The sequence below is a fragment of the Chiloscyllium plagiosum genome, chromosome 13 (assembly GCF_004010195.1).
Source record: "Chiloscyllium plagiosum isolate BGI_BamShark_2017 chromosome 13, ASM401019v2, whole genome shotgun sequence".
NCBI classification, from domain to species: domain Eukaryota; kingdom Metazoa; phylum Chordata; class Chondrichthyes; order Orectolobiformes; family Hemiscylliidae; genus Chiloscyllium; species Chiloscyllium plagiosum.
In genome coordinates this window covers 31,184,940-31,199,655 of record NC_057722.1, presented here as the reverse complement: position 1 = coordinate 31,199,655, position 14,716 = coordinate 31,184,940, and the positions used below count along the sequence as shown (strand labels likewise).

Sequence of the window (14,716 nt, the reverse complement as noted above, 5' to 3'; positions counted from 1 at the left end):
TAATGTCTACCTCCATTTGCAGATGTGCCGAGCCTGAAAAAGCTTGTATGCACTCCTCTGCCTCTTTCCAGAGTTGTCCACCATTAAGACAATCTCCAAAACATACCTAATTGACTAAGCTGTTGGTCATTTAATTTAATATTTCTTCAGTGGTACAATATCATACTTTGTTTCATAATGCTCCTATAAATTAACGGTGCTATATAAATTTGTTATTGGTCAGAATATCAATTAACCTCTGAGTTTACATCCACATTATAAATGATAAATGAAAACACATATGGACATTTTATGTTACTAAAGAATCCCAATATTCAAAGAATTAAGTACATTTTATTTAATTTTGTGTCTGACATAAGTAATAAAGATAATCTTTTACAATCGATACCAAAACAAACAATATAAGTATCAAAGATTACACTAACCTACTGGTATAAAGATCAAAGAATTCTTCAATGAGATAATAACAGATGATATGAAAGGAAAATATTAAAATCTTCAATTAATCTTAATTTATCTTAAATGACATTGAAAGTCATTGAAAGTAAAATAAAACAAGAGGAAATAAAAGCAAAATACTGCAGATGTTGGAAATCTGAAATGAAAACAGAAAACATTGAAGAAACTCAGCATCTGTGGAGAGAATGAATTTAATAGCTTCTCACTGAACTTCTCCAGTCATTCCTAATTACCTTTTAAAACTGAGATGCTAAATTATTCTCAATCTGTGGTATATAAATATTTTAGCACTTTCATCTACTTTAATAAGTTTGTATTTAAAATGAGGTAATGGCATTAAACAGTGAAATCAAGAATGTGACACAAATCTATTAACCCATGCATATTTAAATCAAATAATAATTGAAACTTGAACTTTTATTTTCCACCAATATTTACTGTCTCCAAGCCAAATAAATTCACTAAATTTAAATTTAGAACTCTGTAATTGAATCTTGCCCTTTTGTTTATGATGACCACAGTAGCAATATATGGCCATTAGTGATCATGCTATCCATGGAACTGCTATTAGTATTCTAGCCTGAGTCAGAAAGTAGTACCACTTTAGGACCTGAACATGAAAATCAAGATTAATACTTCAGTACAGCTTGAAGGAAGTGCTGTACTTTTGGAGTTGCTGATTGCAGATAAGACATTAAGCTGAGACAATGTCTGTCCTCTCAAATGGATGCAGAAGAATCCAAGGCACCATTTAGAAGATTAGAGAAGTCATCATCAGAGGTCTTTCTAATATTTACCCATCAATCAACATCACATAAATAGATTATCTGCATATTAGTATTGCATTTTTAACTGTGAAATCTTACTGTGTGAAATTTGCTGACACATCTCATATTATAACAGTAGGTCCACTTCAAAAGTACTTCTTTGGCTATAAAACGCTTTGGGACATCCAAAGGTTATGAAAATTTGATATATGAATGAAAATCTTTCTTTCTATGTGTTACAAGTCATATTATTACGAAACTATTAGCATTGTATCCTTGTACAACTGCTATTTTGGTCTATATCACCATGAGTTTCAAAAATATGCTAAAGTACTCAGAATAAAGCAAATTTGCTGTTGTGAATATTAATATAATGAGTCAATATCCTACGCACAGGAAATGGTTCTTGCATATATTTTCAGTGAGAACTTAATGACAACACCTCATAAACTAAGAAATTGAATTTAACAGTTACTGCTCATTTAATGTTTTTTATGATATTTCTGACTTCCAGATGTAACACTTCAACCACATCCTTCTCTGACATATCGCACTACTGGAGGAATCCTGGATTTTTATTTGGTTCTTGGTACAAATCCAGAAAATGTTGTTGAACAATACACAGCAGTATGTATCTTTGCCTTAATAGTCTGGTTTGAATTAATTTTAGTATTGCTATTGTACAAATTATTAATGTGCACATTTAAATATATTTACTGGGTAATATAAATGTAGAAAGGCAGTTTAATGATGATTGAAGATTAATTCACAAGGCAGGTTTTACATTTCTCATCTACAATAAATTTTGCAAAAGAACAAATTCCAATAAGCATTAACACACCTCATCTTCCTACAGACACGGGACTTAAAGATTTCAGCAGAATGCTGAAGAAGTACTAGCAATAAGAATACAATCTTCCACATTTCTGAGTGGGCAAAAAATGCCAGCGTGGTCAACAAATATATCAGATAAAACTTTTAAAATAAGGATATAAAACTTTTTTTTGCATTTGTGGGAGAAAGGGTGTTATGGTGGCTATTGTTCTATTGAACATCAGAAAGTCACTTTACCTTTAAGGGATCCAAATTGCATCACAACATCGCTCTCATGATCTCTATCTTAGTTTCCATACGGATTGCAAACAGACAATCAAGTTAGCAGTCTGTTGGGCAAAGAATCAAAGGATTAGTTAGGCAGTCAACTATGTGTGTGATGCATACACTGAATCCCTTTGCATGTGCCTTCTGTTGGACAAGCCTGATCTAAAAGATCACCCAAGCATAATCCCAGTATTCTGCATTTGAACGTTCCAATTGCAGCACTAGACCAACCTGTATATTCCTGATGAAGGGCTTATGCCTGAAACATTGATTCTCCTATTCCTTGGATGTTGTCTGACTGGATGTGCTTTTTCAGCACCACACTCTTGACTCTGATCTTCAGCATCTGCAGTCCTCACTATCTCCAACCTTATATCCTCCTAATTGTAGCCTAACAGTGTAAATGTGAAAAAAAAATTGATTCAATTGTAGTAATCTATGCATGGTGAGTGGATGAATTTCAATTTCAATGAACGAATGTCTATTATCTCATTTCTATAGTTATTGACAGGGTGATATGTAGTAGGTACTGTTAACACTGTCGGAGATCAAAATTGTGTGTTGAGGGTGAACCAGAAGAAATATTTCCATATCTAGTTTCAACATACAATTCACACTTGACTACTCATCAGTAAAGCCCCATACAGCCCAGCCACTGTACAAAATAAAATGCACCAATAGCTCTGCACAATAGCTATGAAATCATTAAGCATCTTACAGGATTGATATGACTTCAGCAGGAAGTTTTAATGCTAAAATGCCTAACCATTCATCAGTCCTTCTGAATCCTGGACTTTAAACTAAATAGGCACTTATAATCACATTTTGAAACCAAGAACAAGTTGTGAAAAAAACTTCTTTCCAGCTTGGAAAACAAATTTTAAAAATGTTTTACTTGTACTTTTTAGCTTATTGGCCGCCCAGTCATGCCTCCCTATTGGTCACTGGGATTTCAGTTATGTCGATATGGATACAAGAATACCACTGAAATTGAGGATCTCTACACTGGCATGAAGAATGCAAAAATACCATATGTACGTTACTTATATATTAAGTGCAAGTATTATATCAATCTATCTAATAATCTGTCAAGAATATGAATTGTTTAAATATACCGAAAGAGTAAATGATGCATAAAAGGATTTTGAAGATAATATAAACCAAGTTATGCCAATAGAAATTAGTCTCAGGTGCATGCTAATGCAAAACCAGCAGCAGATCTACCAGACTTTTTGCATAGCCAATTGATGTAATATCTCCTAAAATAGGTGACCACATATTGATCCTTAGTAGTGTGAATATAGCAAAGTGCTAAGAACTGCACTAGTTGTATACTTTTATATCTCTTTTGTCCCTCATTAGATTAAAAATTAACCTGTTTTGGAGAAAGGCTCTACATGTACTGCAAAATGTGCTTGCATTGTATTTCTGTGTCATTAGGCTCAATATGACATAGAGTTGTGGCTGTCAATGTAAATCAGGTCTCCAAACGAGGTATTACACAATTTGCTTGAGACTGATAGCTGGGATTGTTTCAAGGGGCCTAAATAATGCTTATTCTAACTAGTCTGGGTTGCTATGAAATATTTTTTTTAAAGGATGTACAATATGTTGATATCGATTACATGGAGCGGCAGTTGGACTTTACTCTTGATGTCGATGATTTCCAGAATTTGCCAGACTTCTTTAATAAAATAAGAAGTGAAGGAATGAGAACTATTATCATCTTGGTAAGTTTTGTGTGCATTTCTTTTTAAAATGACTTGAATAAAATTAATAATGTAATTTGGAGCTATAGATTTTGATATTTGTGGTTGTGCATTTTTTAATTATGCAGGATCCAGCAATTTCAGGAAATGAAACTAGACGTTATGAAGCCTTTACCACTGGAATAGATAACAATGTCTTCATTAAATGGAAAAATAGTCTTGATATTGTATGGGGGAAGGTAATCCATTTTTAAAAAATATTTGAGAGCCATTTGAAATTTAGCAATATTACAAGGTCGCTTTAGTTACCGTTGTAATTAAGACAGTTTTGCTAGTAATTTCATCCCATAAATTCAATTATTTGTATATTTTAACAGCTGCAAAATACATAAAGCAATCTTAATCTTTGAACTTATTGAATACCAATTGCAGGTATGGCCAGATATTCCAAATATAACAGTAAATACTTCAAAAGACTGGGACTATCAAGTGGAGGTAAGCCTGATTGTATATCTAATGATAATCTGTCAACATAATCACTCTTGAACCTGAAATATATTAATTTAATACTTATCTGAAACCATATGCTTTGACATTAATGTTTGTGCTCATAAAGAAAACCTGAAAAGATTAAAAAGAAATTCAAAGGAAGGGTCACCAGACCGGAGACATTAACTCTGATTTATCTTCACAGATGCGGCCAGACCTGCTGAGCTTTTCCAGCAACTTCTATTTTTATTTCAGAAAAGATTAAGCTTGAGTCATGAACACAGTTAATAATTAACAAGCAAAGAAAGCAGAGAAACTTGATTAACCTGATTGAGAAAATTAGAAAGAAAGCCACAATAAGGTCCAGAATTCATTTTTAATTAGCATATATAAAGAATTTATCCTGTTTTTGTTAAATCGGTGTTTTGTGTTCTTACAGCATTATCGAGCTTATGCTGCTTTCCCAGACTTCTTCCGCAATGAAACAGTAAACTGGTGGCATACAGCAATAAAAGATTATTATGAGAGAACTTTGGAGTTTGATGGACTTTGGATTGTGAGTTTTTGCTGTTCATTTTCTGTCTCATTAAAAAGCAATTCCAAATCTCAATTTGCAGCAAAAGCATTTTACCTTGCATTGTTTTTTTAGGACATGAATGAACCTGCCAGCTTTGTTCATGGATCTGTTCATGGGTGTCATGATAACAAACTGAACTATCCACCTTATATGCCAGGTTAGGATATTTTCACTCAATGGATTTATCAAATGTGTTTTTCAAAGAGAATGCAAAAGATTTATTTGAGTTTAGAGATTGATAATCTATGTTAACTTGTCATTTAGACTGGAATCAGCTTGTCAGTGGTCAATGCAACTTTCTGTATACTGAATTGCCCTGTCAAACTTCAATATTGCTGAATATCTTTTCTAAGATACATCATTGTCGTGAACCATAATTTATTAAGTATTAAGGAATTTGCTTTATCAATATTATTTTGAAGAATTAATACAATTTCAGCTTATCCTCTGGATAGATCATCAGTTGATCAAATCAATGTTAACAAAATGGTAACATCTCTGAAATGGAGTCAATATGTGTGAACTGCAGCTACTACTTTTAATGAATTCTTCCCTTGGTAACCAGGTTGTCTCCATGTTAATGAGCAGTTTCCTGCCTGAGGTGGTAGACTTCTTGAATACACAAATAGGAGATTTCAGTGTTTTGTTGGTTGGCATTTGAATTTATAAATGTCACAAATCTGGAAGCAACCCCTTTCTCAGTTCATCTGATCACCAAACCTTATTTTGTCCAACTTGAAGGTATACAGCAGTATTTTCCCCTTGCCTGGAGGTGGGAGAAAATTAGCAAGTAAGGGCCATCATTATTGAGTTGATACTGGCAAGATACTATTTACCTCATAGATTTACTTCTGGACAAGATTGACTAGGGACATTTGTGACATGTCTCCTGTTATGGCACTTAAATGCAAAATTAACCATATGTCATATTCTCATTTTTAAGCTCTTGAATCAAAGCAGAGATACAATTCTTATTTTCAGGCACATTACTTTTCCACATAAGAAAGAAGGATTAATGTTTTTCATCGTTTTGTTTTCATTTTCAAATTTTAAAAACTTGTGAATTTAGAAGTTACAGGTAATATGTTTCAGAGGCTGAAAATTATTTTACAAGAATTCCAAGCAATGAAGTATGTGGCTAATCATTTTACCTATTTCATTCTGTTACTGCCTTTTTTTTACCATATGTCATATTCTCATTTTTAAGCTCTTGAATCAAAGCATTTGGGACTGAGTCACAAAACCCTCTGTATGGAAAGTGAACAGTTTCTACCTGATGGAACTGCAGTAAGACATTATGATGTGCATAACCTGTATGGATGGTCACAAACAAAGCCAACACTTGAGTATGTTGTAGTCGATTACTTTGAACAATCTTGTGGTTTGAAAATTATATTTGATTAAAATTTAATTGATAAAATTGTAGATGGGCTGATTTTAAAGTTTGAAAATAGAATTAGAAAAATATGTCACAGTGTCTGATTTATGTAGAGAATATCAAAGAAATACTTTGATTGCAAAACTAATGAAATTATGTACACAGAATAACACTTGTCGGAACAATTTTTACAGGCCACAAATTTCCTCAAATTTTTGACACTGTACTTTCATAACAGCACAAGTTGTATTGTGGAATCATTATGTAGATGGAGATACTACAATATGTCTAATAAGTTATAATAAGTTATAGTAAGTTATAGCACTTAAGCAAGGTAAAGCTTAAAGAAATTCAGGCCAATTGTCCCTATGCTGCATTCATTCTACTCTTCAAAATTGAACTTTAATGGTTTAAGTGAACAGCAGACAAAAGAAAATCAATAGGGCCTTAATGATATAAATAGTGTCTGATCTTGTAACAGGAAAGGCAGATCTATGACATATTTTAGTGAAGTAGTTGTCCTCAGAGCACTCACTTTATACCGTAACTCTTTCTGGTGAGAAATGTTGCTGTGAAAGCATGTAAATCGAGAACTTGGAAAAAGGGAATTTCACATTCGTCAAAGTGAAGATAACCAATGCAGCATTAAATATTTCTCGACTTGTTGACCTGCAAGTGAATGTCAACCCCAATGTCAGCTTCTTTTATGTAACGATCAATCTTATTATATCCAGATCAGATTGTCAACTTCTTCCAAATTAAAGGCAGCTTGGAGTTCTCAAGTTTACAGTGCAACCTTCTTAATCACAAGATCTTTACAGAGGGAGAAAGCTTCATGACCTGCTCAATTGGGAGATGGACCTGGAGAAGTTGATAAAATCAAAAATTAATATATCTACATCCCAAAATACTTAAGAAAGTGACATTGGAAATAATGGATGGATTGGTGGTCATTTTTCGAGATTCTAGAGATTCTGGAACAGTTCCTATGGATTGGAGGGTAGCTAACGTTAACCCCTCTGTTTAAGAAGGAGGCAGAGAGAAAACATAGTCGGATGAGCCTGACATCAGCAGTGGGAAAATACCAAATTACAGAACCAAAGAATTAAAAACAGAGCACTTGGAAAACAGAGTCAAAATCAGACAGAGTCAGTTTGGAAATACAGGAAGGAAATCATGACTGACAAATCTATTGAATGTCTTTGAGGATGTTATTTGTAAAGTTGATTGGGAGAGCCAATCATTGTGGTTTATTTGGATTTTCAGAATGCCCTCAAGGTCCCACATTAGAGTTTAGCATGTAAAGTTAAAACACATAGGATTGGGGAAGAGTCCTGACATGGATAAAAACTGGTTGGCAGACAGGAAATAAAGAGCAGTAACCAAAAAAATATATTTTTGTGATAGGCAGGCAGTGTTTAGTGGGATACTGCAAGGATCAGTACGTGGATAAGTATTTTGCATTTCCTTATTGTAACAATGAGGCTGTGGCTTTGGGGATGGTTTTGTCCTTTTTATTGAAGGGAGGTCTTACGACAGAGGACTTGAACTGGCTAGTGAAGATCTATAAAGTAAACATGTCAGGAGGCCTGGGGTCCTTTTTAAAAGTTGGAACAATAGAAGCAGCCTGGATAGGTGTGGCCAGATGTTATAGACCAGGATTTCTAGGTTTTTTTCAGTTTTTAGGTTTAGCCTTAAGCAGTTGCTGTTGGAATCTCAGCAGAGCAGAAGCTGTTGGAGCTTTGAACAAGTAGAAGCTATATTTTTCCTCTGTTGGGGTTACAGCTAGAAGCTGGTGTTTCTTGCTGCTACTGGCTTACCTGTGAGACAAATCTATTTTTCTGAATTTGCCTTTTTGCCAAGTGGTGTGTTTATGGGATGTTGCTATATTGGAACAATTGTTTAGTAATAGTTACTATACCTATTTTTTGGTTAAATTTTCTAATAAAGTTATTCCCAGTTCTTTTTTATTATATTTTACCTTTAGTGTTTAAATAAATTGTGTTTGCTTAACATAGAGTAGTTTGATCAGTCGCATTATATCTGGAAGATGGCACTTCACATTTGCCTTTAAAATAAGAAAATGTTAGAGTCTAGGCTACCTTGTTTTGAGGGGGTCAGGTCTGGTACATAACACTGTGTGCAACATAAGAAATTGACACTGATCATGCATAAGAAACTCGATACCTATGACTGATTCTGGTAGTCATTATTAACAAAAATAACCTTTTAAGTCAATTTCTACATATAAAATGAATACTTGCTCTGTAAACGTGATACATTGCAGTAACATCTTACTTCCCATAATGCCAGTGTTATCTTAGTTTTGCATCTTGCAGCTCACCAGGTGATTTTTCAGTGGAATTCCGTTTACATCAATTGTGCTTCCCAAGTTGCCTGAAATTTCGCGATCATGTACTGAAAGCATAATAAAGACAAAAATAGATGTATAGTTGGTAAAATAACTCCAATGACTAATCTAACTCCAGCTGAATACTGAACCTTGTGCCCATCCAATACTCTGACACACTGATATGTTCTTAACAAAAGATAAGTGCAGGCAGGTGGGATTAGTTTAGTTTGGAATTAAGGGCAGCATGTTTCTCCTCTACATTGGGAAGGCAGGCTGCTAAATTGTGGATCATTTCAGAGAACATCTCTGGGGCACCTGCACCAACCAACCCCACCACATCATGGCTGAACAATTTAACTCTCCATCCCACTCCAACAAGGATATGCAGGTCCTGGGCCTCCTCCATAGCCAAACCCTAACCGTCCAATGCCTGAAGGAAAAGCACCTTATCTTCTGCCTTGAGACGCTGCAACCACATGGGCTCAATGTGGATTTCACCAGTTTCTTCATTGCCCCTCCTCCCACCATATTTCAGTCCCAAGCCTCCAACTTGGCACCACCCTCTTGACCTATCCATCTTCCTTCTCATCAATCTGCTCCACCCTCCTCTCGGACCTATCACCTTTTCCCCCACCCTCATCTACCTACCACATTCCCAGTTGCCTTCCCCGCCCGCTCCCTCCCCCCCCACCATTTATCTCTCAGACCCCCCGGCCCACAAACCTCATTCCTGACGAAGGCCTTATGCCTGAAACGTTGATTCTCCTGCTCCTCAGATGCTGCCTGACCTGCTGTGCTTCTCCAGCATCACTCTCTCAACTCTGATCTCCAGCATCTGCAATCCTCACTTTCTTCATTAGGGGGAGCATGGACTGGTTAGACTGAGCCATCTGTTTCCATGCTGCATGAATCTACGATTCCATAAAACAAATCTCAAACACAATAAACAGACCACAGGACAAAGAAATGTAATTGTTCATATCACATTCTGAGCAAAGTAAAACATTTTAAATCAAGTTTGTGGAAAACTCTAGTTCTCAATTGATTCACTATATTAATGGTATAAACCTTACTATTATCATTCCAAATAATTATTCATTTTTATAGCTCATTACAGAATATAACTGGAGAGCGAGGGATTGTGGTGACACGTTCAACTTTCCCATCTAGTGGCCAATGGGCGGGACATTGGCTTGGAGACAACACAGCTGCCTGGAACCAGATGCATAAATCAATTATTGGTATCGAGTATAATAGTCTTATGTCCTTAATGCAACTATATTTAATACTCTTCTGTCATTTTATTGTCTGTCTTCCCATGTCTATCTTCATCAACTCACCTTGCAGGCAGTGACTCATACAATCATACTCCTACATATGAAATCATAGCAAGGACAGCAGTAGAATGACATTCCCCTTTGTAATAATTCTGCCGAGTCTGGTGTCTCATCACCAAGTCACCCTTTAGTTACATGTGGAAAGTCCTTAACACTGATCCAGCTTCCTCAGAGCCAGCTCTCCAAGACAGCAGAACTTCTAACACTCCTGTTTAGATATGTCAGCCAGGGCTCCTTGATTGGACCAGATTAACAACTCCAATCAGGGAACTTGTATTCTGACCTCATTACAATGACTACACTCTTAACTTTCACAATTGCCTTTGGATTCTCCCAGCAACCTGATCCCAGGCTTTTCCATTTTATCATTTACATGCTGAAATTTGGTAACAACTCTGGCCATACTTATCTCCTTCCTTCTTCTTCGACAGTTCCTCGGGATTTCAGTTAACTTGGTTGCAATTCAGGTTGCTGGGTTCTGAGATTGTTGAGAAGTCTAATGTGCAAAAGTAGATTATTTCACATGCAATACAGATTATGCTTGAAAATTAAGCAGATGAGTTGTCTGGAGGTGGGAATCTCCCGTCAGATTGCTTGGCTAACAAACAACCGTGAATAAGTTGCAAAATTGATACCTGATCTTTGATTCCATCCATCTCGCAGTCAAACACAAAATACTGCTCCAAGATGCCCATATATATTTCACAGTTTGTACACATTGCCAGATATTCACTTCTGTAAGTCATATTATCCAAACATATTGGATAACACTCACTGAACGACTTCACTCTCGTTGAATCAGGCAGCCCTTTATTGGTGGTGGTACCTCCAAACGGGTAGGGATGGGGGCATAGGCATGGCTGCATGTCCTCAATCCCATGAAGGAGACAATGCAGTAAATCTTTGATGTGACTGAGGAAGTGGTACTGGTGGGTTAAGGATATAAAAGGTGACAACATATCCCAGCCAGGACACATGCCCATATTCCATTTCGCCCACATCTGACCATCAGCAATTATTCAATGAGTTTTGTTTGTGTAATCATGTATCTTTGGCATTCTTCCCCCTTGTTACCCCTCCCCATCCAATTTCATCTCCCCAAGCACTATTCGACTGGAATGATATTTTTCAATGAGACATGCTAAAGTGATGACTGGAAGCAAATTTTCAGTGCAGAGTCCCTGCTGTAATAAACAATGCCTTCCCCACGTCCAGCATCTCTCATTGCAGATTTCACCACAGTAAGCAACTCTGCACAACATTCACTTTTACAAACTTAAAAAAAAGCAGTAATACACCACAATTTGATGATTCAATTCTACATGAATACATGAATACAAGACCTATGTGATTCATACTGCTATAATGCTGTGCTTTGAGAGTAGAAAAGATGATAAGCCATTTTAGGAACAGAAGCAGGGACTTTCTTTTCATGTTTCTGAACATCAGAGAGTGTTTCAATCTGAAAGAGAAAGAGAAATATAGGCAGTAGTTTATTAATTGCTACTCAGATTGTAGGTGAGAGTGCAAGCTCAGATTGAAGAGATCACATTCATGAGGAAAAGTTTCTCTCAGTTTAGCTCTGGAGAGAGATTTCTAGAGTAATCTTTACCATGCAAGTCAGATTAGATGTTAACTGGTTCAAAATGGAAAAAAGAAACAAGCCATTCTTTGGAATAACTTTTGGACTGATTCTGAAGAGTGAAGTGTTCATTTAAGTGACAGAATAAAGTATAATTGTAAGGAAGGATGTTTGTTTGCTTTAAGTTATTGAGGGAAACATTTGTTTAGTTTAGATTATAAATTGTCTATTAAATAATGTTTAGTCAAGTTGCTTTTAGTTTATTACAATAAAAGTCTTAAGGCTTGAAAACTTATCATGTGGCTTTTGCAGCCTGTTTCTGGAAGTTTGGATATATTTTTAAAAGTTGAAAGTTATTTGCCTCTATAGGGAATAAACAATGCACAATACAATAATTTTCTTTTTTGTGTCCTAGGAATGATGGAGTTCAGTCTATTTGGGATTTCTTATGTAAGTCCATTTGTGAAGCTTTTTTACAGAATACATTGCAATCTGTTTTTCATTATAATAAACAGAAATTCAGCATTTTCTCATGGAATAATATATATTTCACTAAATCTCAGACTGGAGCAGACATCTGTGGCTTTTTTAAGAATGCTACATATGAAATGTGTCTTCGATGGATGCAACTTGGAGCATTCTACCCCTATTCTCGGAACCACAATGGATTGGGCTCCTCTGTAAGTCAGTTTTGAGTTACTATGAGAAAAACAATTCTAAGTGCAAAGTAGAAAAAAAATTTATATATTCATACAATTATATTTATATAGTAAGGATACTTCTGGTATCAAAACTTAATCCTGGAGTCATGTTGCATATTTTCTTATCCACGGATGTTCCACACATTTTCCAAGGATTGGCAATTGCATGTCTTTCCCAGCATGGTGGTTTCTATAGGAGATCTGTGGCGTGTATGAACAAGGCCAAGAACCAGCAAGGATCTTAAACTGGTCAGAATCCCCTCTCTGAGCCTGCAGAGTCTGATCAATGAAGTGTAAATTGGGAAATATAAACTACATTTAAATGGAGGACAGAAAGTAAAGTGAAAGAATAAAACTCTCTATCACAAGTATTCCTCTGAAAGATTTAGATTGTACATGTTTAAAATTAATTACTTAATTAATCTGTGGTCAAATTTTCTTTGTCGTATTAGTAAATGCTCATAGCTTCACGATGAGGGTTAGTATACAGCATGAACTTTAACCTTCAAATTTACCTGAGGTCAATACAAGTGTGTGAAGATTACAAGTGTAAAATGTTAAAAATCACACAACAGGTTTATTTGGAAGTACTAGCTTTTGAAGTGCTGCTTCTTCATCTGGTGATTGTAGAGCAAAATCATAAGACACAGAATTTATAGCAACAGGATCGCAGTGTCATGGAATGTAATATTAAAAAAATTTAGCTTAAGTCTTTGATCTTTTAGAATGATCATATTAGTTTTGGTTCCTTCATAAGTAAATCCCAGAACTCTTTTAAAGTTGCATTCTCAAGATAGCTTTAACAATAGGTGCCATCTCAGCTCAGAAAGTGCATTGAAGGTGTGAAGTTAAAGTCTGACTGTGTCCCAATGTTAAGTCAGACTGATTCTATTTCTAAAGTGGGATTTATAGAATCTTATGTGGATTTATGCAGTTTTTGAGCAAAATAAAATGTAATACTGCAGGTACAAATTCACCTCACAAACTTATATATATGCACATGTAGGGGAGACTGAGTGAGTGTGTGTATGTGAGGGTGTGAGTGTCTGTGAGAGAGTATGTGTATGTGTGTGAGTGTAATGGGGCATAAGTCTGTGAGAGCATGTGTGTGTGGGGGAGTATGTGTGAGTGTATGAGAAGAGGTTGTGTATGAGAGAGCATCTGCATGTGTTTATGCATCTGTAGGAATGTGTGTGTGAGAGAGAGAGAGAGTGTATAGTGCCATGGGGTCACCTGTAGTGTGACATGAACCCAAGGTCCTTGTTGAGGCCATCCCCATGGGTACCAAACTTGGGTATTGGCCTCTGCTTGGCCACTTTGTGTTGCTGCCTGACCCGAAATCTGTCTTGGAGGATGGTCACCGAAGGTCCGAGGCTGAATGTCCCAGACTGCTGAAGTGTTTCCGGACTGGGAGGGAGCACTCCTGGTTGTGCAGTGTCCATTCATCCGTTGCCTCTGTTCGGTTTCGTCAATGTACCATGCCTCAAGGCATCCTTGCCTGCAGTGTATGGGATAGGCAGTGTTGGCCAAGTCACATGACTACCTGCCACGTACAGTGTCAACATGGATACCACCATTATAAGTGGGGACACCACCCACCATTATATGAGAATTATGTCTGCAGGAAATATCTTTGGTTGCAAATCCTATCATATCACAGGGATCGGTTGGAGCGACAGTTAGAGGCAATGAGGACTTTACAAGAGCAAAGAGGTGTGATGGATGGCAGTTATAGGAAGGGAGAAAAGCCGCATATATAATCAGATAGATGGGTTAACTCCAGAAAAGGTAAAAGAGGTAGGCAGGTAGTGCAGTTTTCTGTGGCTATCCCCATTTCCAACAAGTATGCTGCTTTGGAAAATGTAGGATGATGGACTCTCAGGTGAATGTAGCATGAACAGCCAAGTTCTGAACGCTGTTAGAGACAGGCTCTAATGTAATAAGGGGTACAATAGACAATAGACAATAGGTGCAGGAGTAGGCCATTCAGCCCTTCGAGCCTGCACCGCCATTCAACATGATCATGGCTGATCATTCCTAATCAGTATCCTGTTCTTGCCTTATCTCCATAACCCTTGATTCCACTATCTTTGAGAGCTCTATCCAACTCTTTCTTAAATGAATCCAGAGATTGGGCCTCCACTGCTCTCTGGGGCAGACCTTTCCACACAACCACCATCTCTGGGTGAAGAAGTTTCTCCTCGTCTCTGTCCTAAATGGTCTACTCTGTATTTTTAAGCTATGTCCTCTGGTTCGGCACTCA

General features: G+C 36.5%; 1 protein-coding gene across 1 annotated transcript in view; it reads left to right on the top strand.

The window, feature by feature from the left end:
• Positions 1 to 14,716, top strand: part of si (sucrase-isomaltase (alpha-glucosidase)) — a 150,265-nt gene that overhangs the window by 94,494 nt on the left and 41,055 nt on the right. The window contains exons 29-39 of the mRNA XM_043703005.1: positions 1,741 to 1,853; positions 3,236 to 3,361; positions 3,926 to 4,057; positions 4,165 to 4,275; positions 4,469 to 4,531; positions 4,965 to 5,081; positions 5,175 to 5,259; positions 6,310 to 6,448; positions 9,941 to 10,074; positions 12,168 to 12,202; positions 12,316 to 12,432. Of these exons, the coding sequence (XP_043558940.1) occupies positions 1,741 to 1,853; positions 3,236 to 3,361; positions 3,926 to 4,057; positions 4,165 to 4,275; positions 4,469 to 4,531; positions 4,965 to 5,081; positions 5,175 to 5,259; positions 6,310 to 6,448; positions 9,941 to 10,074; positions 12,168 to 12,202; positions 12,316 to 12,432 (1,172 nt within the window). The remainder of the gene's footprint in view (positions 1 to 1,740; positions 1,854 to 3,235; positions 3,362 to 3,925; positions 4,058 to 4,164; positions 4,276 to 4,468; positions 4,532 to 4,964; positions 5,082 to 5,174; positions 5,260 to 6,309; positions 6,449 to 9,940; positions 10,075 to 12,167; positions 12,203 to 12,315; positions 12,433 to 14,716) is intronic.